Here is a 10,186-nt window from a genome sequence, read left to right as displayed (position 1 = left end):
AGTGGGTCGTATAAAAAGGTTGATGATGATGATGAAGCCCTACTACTAAGAGCAGGTGTTGACTTATGACAAGCACATTTCAAACAAGGAAACCGCACAAAAATCTAAAGCACAAGTTATGTAAGATTTACATGATGGCAATTAAAACTGCATCAAAAATAGTATACGCAAGATACGATTTCCAAAAATTTCTCAACTGCCTTTCCGGTGAACTGTCTCTCTTTTATTTTAGCACGTTGTCATTGATACATTTTACTATTTACGATACTGGGGTTAGAGGACTTTGGTAAACGACGCAAACTACCAACCGGTAGCTGTTTATTAGATTTTGTTAAATAAAATATAACTAATGATGTAGTAGACCTAGAATTTTGGTCCGACAACTGCTCTGGACAAAATCGCAATTGTGATATACAGCCTTTACATGTATGCCAGTAATAGATATAATATCGACATCACACAAAGATTTCGCGTTCATACACGAGTTTTTGTGGTATTTATATAGTTTTCCTAATGTAAAAGATTCTTGACAGATTAATTTTATGTAATAAATATCTTATTAAGAAATTAAACTATTTTTTTTTCAGATCTATATCGCAAATATTTATTTTTTCAAACAAACTAACGTTTTGGGCTCTTTACAGGGCCGGTACCTGACGTCAGTCATGACTATATGACATGTAAAGGGGCCGAAACGCTGGTTTGTTTGAAAAAACAAATACAGTCCATTTAGATCCGAAAAAATAATACTTTCATTTCCTAAGTGTAACAATCGCAAAAACCTAAGAACTCGATAAACACCATATTGTTTCACTAACAAGTAAGTAACAATTAGCAGCAGTAGACCTCCTTGTGAAAAAGTTCGTCCATGGATGTACCACCTTTACTATTTGTGCCGCCAAGTAGTAGTGTGAGCATTATTGCGTTCCGGTTTTGAAGGGTAAGGGTTCTGGTGAAATTACAGGTACATGGGACTTGTCAAATTATGTCTAATGGTGACAGGCGCAGTAGCAGTGGCCCTCAGATCTTTGCGATTTAAAGCTCTGAGTGGCACTGCAACTGTTATGGATAGGCGTGTAGCTTACCATCAGGCGCACGACTTGTTCGTCCCGTCACTTGATATTATATATATGAAAAAATAACAAGACTGAAACTTGTCATGTTACTTATTTTTTCGACTTTATGTTACAAAGTAAAAAAAAATATTTACATAAAAGACTCAAAGAACTCATGCTACAGTACAAAAGTTCATTTAAGATATTATAGTTAAAAGTTGCTTTAATTTGTCTATGTTACTCGTCATGAATTCCATACAAAAAATGGATTTATTTCATAATTAGTAAATATACGTTAGTAAATTATGAAATCAGTGTTTGGTTTTGGTATCCTCTTCTCTTTCATAAATTACTTGGTATGAATAATCGAAAGTGTTAAACTTTTATCGATTCTATAAAAACTGACAATGGAAAGTACCGAAACTGGTAGATTCAATATTTGTTCAAATTTTACAAGCCCTGAATACTAACGAATCTACAACTTTCGATTAATTTCTAGCAAATTCTAACAAGGTAAACTATTGAAAGTGAAATATATAGAAAAATACATAAAATTTTTAAATCATGCTAAAGCCTAAGAAAAACACATAAAATTAGCTATCATAATTGAGTGTCACTTTCACGACACTTAAAACTTATTATTCTAAGTCAAAATATAACTTCAAACTGCTCTACTGTAAAGTATGCATTTTGTAGTTTCGACACTGTACGTTGCAGCAGTCGATGTATATAAACTCGATTTCTCAGAAACACACAATTGGCACGACAACTTACCAAGTAAAGGACCGTGGCAAACACAGACATATATCTAGATATGTCTGTATTGCCAAACGACAACATAGTGACCTACTTTGAACTGCAAGTCGATGCGTAGGTAGAGTGCACCACCTGTTCATGGACAGTAATAGCGTTTGCTGTAAAATTAAATCGATACCTCCAAATTAACATTCACAAAATTTAACAATATAATTAAGTCGGCATAGTGTTCATTGGAGGTATCGAAATATTAGATTATGATATTGCGGGGCACCTCGTTTCGCTATATGGCTCTCAATAAAACAAACTACGGGTTTTAAATTGGGATTTCCAAGTGCTTTCTATGTAGTTGCCACTCACTGCTTTTCCATGGAGAAGAATCAACAACAAAATTCATACATTAAACGAATACATAAAACAATTTTTTACATATCTACATTAAACATTTTATATCGAATCAATATGATATAAATAGCACTATATTACGGCAAGAAATGTATACTGATATTTTTGTGTGCGGTAATATTTAATTACCTACTGTCCATAAAAGGATTAAGGTCAGAATAGCTTGTTGTTGACAAGTTTACCTCTCACATTAAGAGCATTAAAATCAGTTTAAACTGACTGAAGTTATAGTTTGTAGTTTGTATTTCAACGTTGATCTAAGTTAATTAAAATAAACAAGCCATTTGCACGTTCAGGTACTCATTCACGTAATATTATTTATTTATTAAGCATTGGCTATAGAACCATCAGCTTAAACAGTAACAAATAATTAAGAAACTAACAACTTGTACACTTATACCTACTAAAAATTAATTCATGTGAAAAAATATTACTACAAAAAGCCGCCTTAGAATAATAACGCATAGAAACCTAGTGCGCACACGCTAAGTGAGGCAAATTGAAGCGCTCCCAATGGGCCTACACGAGCGGGCGGGCCTTCAGTGCTCAAGGTCAACTTGCACCGCGAACAGATCAAGAATTTTAGCTAAAATTGACGAAATGTGCGGTAAATTAGTGTAAAAATACGTCAGACAAACATAAAATAGATACTAACATCACATTCCACAAGAAAGTAACACGTTTCAACTTGTATTTTTATATAAATATTCACTAAAACCGAAAATTAACCTACTACTAAAACTAGTCTACATGAATTTGATTTTTGCCTCACTTGTGACAGTTCGTTTGATATGAAACTATCATTCTATGCGTTATTATTCTAAGAAAGCCGCCATGTTTTAGAACTTATTACACATTCGCATATAAACAGTGACAGTTTCTTTTAAATTGCTGAACACTGAATGGCAATTACTTAACGTGTGATACAATTAAAAAAAAAATGTTTTAATATTTTGCTTATTTAGCCCGCCGCCGTACCGCATCCACATCCACACACACATACAGCATCCACACTCAATAAAAACTATTCATTTTATTCTAGAAAATGAAGTCTTTATAATTTTATTGAATGTGGTCTTGGACATGTATCAAGTCAACACAACGGTTGATTTGTAACATCGAGTATATGTATGACTAGATTTGTAATTAATTTTCCTTGTTTGGGTATTAGTAGAGTTTATTTTTAGGTGACATTATTTTCAACTTCCATCCCACTAAAGCTTATTGGTTTTGGCCACGTGAACTAAATATCTGAAATCCCAGAATTATTGTGTTATTGTTCCATAATTTTAATTGATATAGTGTACATATTTATAAGAAAAGATTTTTATATGTAAATAAAAAAAAGTGGTAGGTACAAAATTGCCACTACATTAGTAAAGATTTTTTTATCATTTACTAAAAAAATTCTTCAATTCGAATGAAATAGCAATAAAATTAAATGTCCGTCTTCTTCATTATTAACAATCTATTATTGCAATAGCTATCCATCGAAATCAAAATTAAACTTAACAAAAACTTGATCAATCATAAAAACCTAATAATCGATTTTAGGGAGGAGTTTGTAGCCGATTTCTATCTCTCGTAATTAAAGTATATAAAGTTTCTTCGAATTTATTAATGTTTAATAATTTCGAAGAAATCCACCATAAAATAAACCGACCTCTAATTAATAATAATAACCTGGGCATCGTGCAGCAGCAGAAGCGCGTGCGAATATAATCCAAATTAGCGCTGCAAAGCGCTTGGCTGCTGGGCTGTCAGACAAGTACACCGACCTCCCGTACCAACCTTATAAAAATTCTCATTCTCATATTATTATTCATCATCATACATATAAATTGTCATGCAATGGAATGGAAAGTGTGTCAATTATTTTTGGTTTGTGATTTATCATTTTGTTTTATTCAAAACTGCAGTAATACCGATTAGACTGTATTTTAATGAACTATGCCAGTATTACTGGTGCAGTAGGTAAGTACAGAAAATAGAAACAACAACACGTAAGATCGTACAAAAAATATCGTTATTTTGCACAAATGACAATGTTTTTCACATAGTCTGAATTCTAGTAGGTATGTATGTACGTCGTTTACCAGAATTCCATCTAGTGACAGCTTCAATCTAATGAAGAAGGAGTGCAACAAGTGATCCAGGCGGGAACAAGCGCGAGCGAGAGCGAGGTGTTACAATACAATGCCCAAGTTGATATGAATAGGCCCTGTAAGGGCCCATGCATACTATCAAGTTTTTATTAACTTCACTATTTAGGTATATTTAAACAGGTTAAAAAGAATATCTGCGTGCGTATACCACCGCGTAGTCGAGTCCATGCGTTTGTGGTGGCTAGAACCTAAACTAGAATACCATGTGGATATTTCATAAATAAATACAAAAATAATGTAAAATACAAGGGAATTTTGATTTAACAGTCACGTGTATTCATAAGTACGTACGTTTACAAGTGTAAATTTTTATCATCTAAGTAGCGAAAATCAAATTCATTCAATACATGCACAAAATCAGAGTAACTCAAAGCGCAATGGAGCGCTTAATGCTCGGCATTTCCCTCGACTACGTGCGTAAACCAAATAAAAAGTACGACTTCCTAAAATATCATAGCTTGGTCCTTTTCACCACCCGATTTTCACACCGATGTTCAACTGAAAGCAGGAAATATGGATCTCCTTGCTTTCCAAAGCTGCTGCCCAAATGTGACAAATGTATTTCAAATGCGAAGTTTTCAGCTTATTGAGCTTGGTAACTTCTCTGGCATGAAAGTTCTTTGCAATGGAATCGTAGTGACGATATGGGATATGCAGAAAAACTCACACGTAATACAATTTAATCCTCAATAGTTTAATATGGTATTACGATCATTTAACCAAAATTCATAGAAACCGATAAATTATACATATTATAATATAATAACATTTTTAAATGCAGGGAACTAGAATCCGCTGGTACACGGTCAAGAGCACGTCAAGCTTGACATTAAAGGTTCAAATTTAACTCTACGCCGCGCGCCGCTTGCAATAAGAACGGTCCAAAGTTCAAAGTGTCGAGCTTGATGTGCTCTTGACTATACACAAGCAAGAATATTCAGCACGCAAAAGTTTCTTAAATGATAATTATATAAAAAAATCGTAGCAAAGAAATATATTTAAACGAAATTAATGTTGCACAATGTGAAAATATTGGAAATAAATGGACGACATAAGGCAAATAAAAAATTATGTGGACTATTTTTAGAACGAATAAAAGTTAAATAAAATTCGCATTACGTATCAATATTTTTTTTTTGTTTAATAGCAAATTAATGACACCGGTTAAAAACTTTAACTTTTTAGTTGATGGAACAGTCGACACTATGTCTAAGTCCTAATTCATTTTTGTACTGTTGGCAGCATTGCTTCCATGACGCTTCAGCCAGATATAAAAGGCTTCCTAACGGGTTTTTTGACGAATTTATCGTTTGGCAAGCCTCTTCACCGGTCGCGCCGAACGACGACTGACTTAAGTTAACTTATTTGTACTTTGTACCTTAATTTTTATAAAACTCCAATCAAAATGGTGAGTAATCTCTGAATTTTTATCTAATTGTAATCTTTCTTGAGTTTAAGTGATTTTGTACTAATATTTTAACGTATATCGTGTAGTAAAATGCCGGGTGGCCACGCCACCATTTTGTCGGCGCACAGCGCGACCGATTTCTAAATCCCACCTCTCTGTTATACTGACACATACGCAGGAACTTTTAAATTTCGCTGTCTTACATTTGAAATTCGCGATTTTCATTTTTTTTTGTTCTATTGAGAAATTAAATTGAGCTGCAATTTGCCGGTTTAGATGTGATTTTGTTTTAAAGCTTAATTTAACACTAAATTTGGGTATAATGTTTTTCAAGGCTACTACGCCGGTTGCCACACCCTTAATAAGCTTATTTTGGACTTATTTAACATTTTTTCTTTTACATCTTATATACGAACTACTTATGAAACAATATAACACTTGTTTCTAGTTTAATAATGGCCAATTTTCAGTAATTTTCTTTAAAATTATAGCACGACAATGATGACGTGTCCGGTGCTCTCATTCAAGTATGATTTCGGTTCGATGATCTCACTTGTTTTCGAGTCTACATATTTTATTGTTAGTTACCTATATTGAAAACATTAATTAGTAACCTACGAGTTTATAATAGACAACTACCTATCTAAACAAGATTTTGATCGCAATTCTGCACAAGTACTTGCGATACTTTCACCTTTCCCAAGAAAGTACTTGTTCCACTTTTCTCTCTGGGGAATCAAAAGTGCTCTCGTTACTTTCTCTTTAAGAATAAGTTTAAAAACGAATGTAGAGATTCTATATCTGCCGTCCACTGACTAAGACGCGGCTAGGTGACAAATGGTTAAATAACCGTTTTAAATAGCAAAAAATAGAGCATAAAACTCTTTTAAAAACCGTTAAAATTGTTAACGTATTCGACTTATCAGACCCTAACGATGCGTAACTGAAATATCATTAAACAATCTCAATATTCTAAAACTGGGTTATGGTTTTTTATTATATCTCAAAGAAATATTTAGTCACTTAGCCGAGTTAGCGGACGGCAGATATTTGAAACTGTACTGATTATATTGTACGAGTGAATCCTTGTATTTAAATTTAAGTGCTGTAAGAAATATTCTAAATTTAAAGAACATTTAAGTGACAAAGATATTTTTTCAAAATATAAAACACTATGTCCTAAAAGATACTATATTAAAATATCTTACCTTCTTACAAACTCATGTTATTTATTTTGGATCTGGCCTATTAGTCATGTACTTAAATGAATGTTTGAGTTGAAAAATAGACGAAAGGTATTTATCACTGTGTTAAGGTACTTAATTTGTCCATAAAACTATTGATTTATACATATTTTCAAAGTATGTGCATACAATGATATAAATTTAATTATTGGTATGTAATTTATACCTTAGATTCAAAGGCTTGGAGCAAACTGCACATTTCACTCTGAAATTTCTAAGTCATTGACGGTTACTATACTAATCACAAATGTTTGTTTGTCCCACAGCGTGAGTGCATCTCCGTACACGTTGGCCAGGCTGGAGTCCAGATTGGAAATGCCTGCTGGGAACTGTACTGCCTTGAGCATGGCATCCAGCCTGACGGCCAGATGCCAACTGACAAGACCATTGGTGGCAGTGATGATTCTTTCAACACTTTCTTCAGCGAGACCGGAGCTGGCAAGCATGTGCCCCGTGCCGTGTTTGTGGACTTGGAACCTACAGTAGTAGGTATGTATCAAGCTGAGAGTATAATTAACCCATTAACGCCCAAATACAAATTAGCGTTAAAAATAGTAAATTTTTTTTATGAACCTTTACAAAATAGCCTACTTATGAGAAAATTATGAAGAAAAAAAAGATTTTATTTTATTTTGTATGAAAAAAAATGCCGTCCTCAAATGGGGACAATGGGCTCAAGCGGTGTCAAAAAATTTGTAACAATATTTGTCGGTGCACAAAGACTTGACGCATTTTTTATATTGCCAACGCACTTATTTGTGGCTCAACAGCTATTTTTGCACATCGTAACTGTTAAGCCAACTTCTGAGCGTAGTGATCAACACCAATGTTCTGTAGATTTAGCACCAAAGAAGCTGCTGGATGTAAACTTTGAGTATTTGTTTCTCCAATAGTGACGTGATGTAACCGTTTAACTGATGTAGCTGATCTAGCTTCGTATTATTGGTCAGGAGGTGTAAACGCCATGTATTAGCTAGTGCTAGGTGCAGCTTGTAGTGGAACAAAACACACCACCAGTTTTTGCCTCGAATGGCAGTGCGATACAAAAAGATTGGTCAGCTTGATTTATCCTGCTGGTACGTTTGAAATCACGCAGGATACCCACGTCAGCTTTCTGTTTATTCACAGTGCTTTATCTTTTTACTTTCACCAGAGAAAGGACATTATCATAATCAGAGCTCATCGTGCAAATACTATTGTCAAGCCATGGAAAAAACAGAATTTGGTTGATTGGGTAAAATCGATAGTCAAAATTGGCACGGTTTTACTCTACATGTGTATTACAAATCTGGTCAAGTAGATGTTTCTTAGTTTTTCCTTTGCAGACAGTTTCAGTTGTTCGATAACCAGTTTGCCGTAGATTATTAGATCTTGTTACATAAGAATAGTACTTCTACATTGGTGAGCGCCCTCAGTTCCAGGGGAAATGCCCCCTAAATCTATCTCCACATCATGGTCTCTGTCATCCATTACAGCTTCAATAGCTTTCTGAAGCCCATAGTTATAATTGTGGCTGCCAAATACCTGTCGTGTCATTATTTCGTTGAAAATTACTTATAGATGAAAAACTAATAAACTACCCCATAAGCGCCCAATGGCCCCAATTGGGGACACCGTTATATACCACCGTCTGAAGTTGTCAAAACACTATTTAACTCAATTATATAATTTTTATTTTATAGTATACGAATACATTTCAATAATATATGTAAAAAAAGAAATAAATTGTTGGTAATAACATACAGGAAAAACAACTAACTTTAGCGTTTCACGTGTGCGTAAGTTAACCCCACAAAAGGAACAGTCAAACCACTTTTATTTAATTCTAAACAATTTTTTTAAATAATAAAATTAAGATCCACTATTTTACTTTACATATACACTTTTGTAATGAGTATTAATAGTAATATAAAAAAATTACGGGTACTCAAAGTAGTGTCCTCGATTGGGCACGGCGGGCGCAAATGGGTTAACCAATACGAGTGGTGAAAATACGAAACTTTGAAAGTAGTCTAACCAAATGTTTTCTATGTTCACAGATGAGGTCCGCACCGGCACATACAGACAGTTGTTTCATCCAGAACAACTTATCACTGGTAAGGAAGATGCGGCCAACAACTATGCCCGTGGCCACTACACCATTGGAAAGGAAATCGTAGACTTGGTTCTGGACCGCATTCGCAAGCTTGCTGACCAGTGCACAGGCCTCCAGGGCTTCCTCATCTTCCACTCCTTCGGCGGCGGCACTGGGTCCGGTTTCACTTCCCTCTTGATGGAACGTCTCTCTGTTGACTATGGCAAGAAGTCCAAGCTCGAATTCGCCATTTACCCCGCCCCTCAGGTGTCCACAGCTGTTGTCGAACCCTACAACTCCATTCTGACCACCCACACCACTTTGGAGCACTCAGACTGCGCTTTCATGGTCGACAACGAAGCCATCTACGATATCTGCCGCCGTAACTTGGACATCGAACGCCCCACCTACACCAACCTCAACCGTCTGATTGGTCAGATCGTGTCCTCCATCACGGCCTCTCTGCGTTTCGACGGCGCCCTCAACGTCGACCTTACCGAGTTCCAGACTAACTTGGTGCCTTACCCACGTATCCACTTCCCCCTGGTGACTTACGCACCCGTCATCTCCGCCGAGAAGGCGTACCACGAGCAGCTGTCAGTAGCGGAGATCACGAACGCATGCTTCGAGCCCGCGAACCAGATGGTGAAGTGTGACCCTCGCCACGGCAAGTACATGGCCTGCTGCATGCTGTACCGTGGTGACGTCGTTCCCAAGGACGTCAACGCCGCTATCGCTACCATCAAGACCAAGCGCACCATCCAGTTCGTGGACTGGTGTCCTACTGGTTTCAAGGTCGGCATCAACTACCAGCCGCCCACCGTCGTGCCTGGTGGTGACTTGGCGAAGGTGCAGCGTGCCGTATGCATGTTGTCCAACACCACTGCCATCGCCGAGGCTTGGGCTCGTCTCGACCACAAGTTCGACCTGATGTACGCCAAGCGTGCCTTCGTGCACTGGTACGTCGGTGAGGGTATGGAGGAGGGAGAGTTCTCCGAGGCCCGCGAGGACTTGGCGGCCCTCGAGAAGGACTACGAAGAGGTCGGCATGGACTCCGCCGAGGGTGAAGGCGAAGGTGC

General features: G+C 36.5%; 1 protein-coding gene across 1 annotated transcript; it reads left to right on the top strand.

Moving 5' to 3' along the window:
* Positions 1-5,648: 5,648 nt before the first annotated feature.
* LOC113238714 (tubulin alpha chain) lies at positions 5,649-10,182 on the top strand (the record flags this gene model as incomplete). The annotated part of the gene is made up of 3 exons (XM_026475551.1): positions 5,649-5,789; positions 7,300-7,522; positions 9,073-10,182. Coding segments are annotated over exons 1-3 (1,336 nt in total), but the record flags the coding sequence as incomplete, so codon positions are not given.
* Between the last annotated feature and the right edge of the window lie 4 nt (positions 10,183-10,186).

The sequence above is a fragment of the Hyposmocoma kahamanoa genome, unplaced genomic scaffold (genome assembly GCF_003589595.1).
Source record: "Hyposmocoma kahamanoa isolate Upper Pololo Valley unplaced genomic scaffold, ASM358959v1 97777, whole genome shotgun sequence".
Classification (NCBI taxonomy): Eukaryota; Metazoa; Arthropoda; class Insecta; order Lepidoptera; family Cosmopterigidae; genus Hyposmocoma; species Hyposmocoma kahamanoa.
This window is presented reverse-complemented; position numbering and strand designations above follow the sequence as displayed.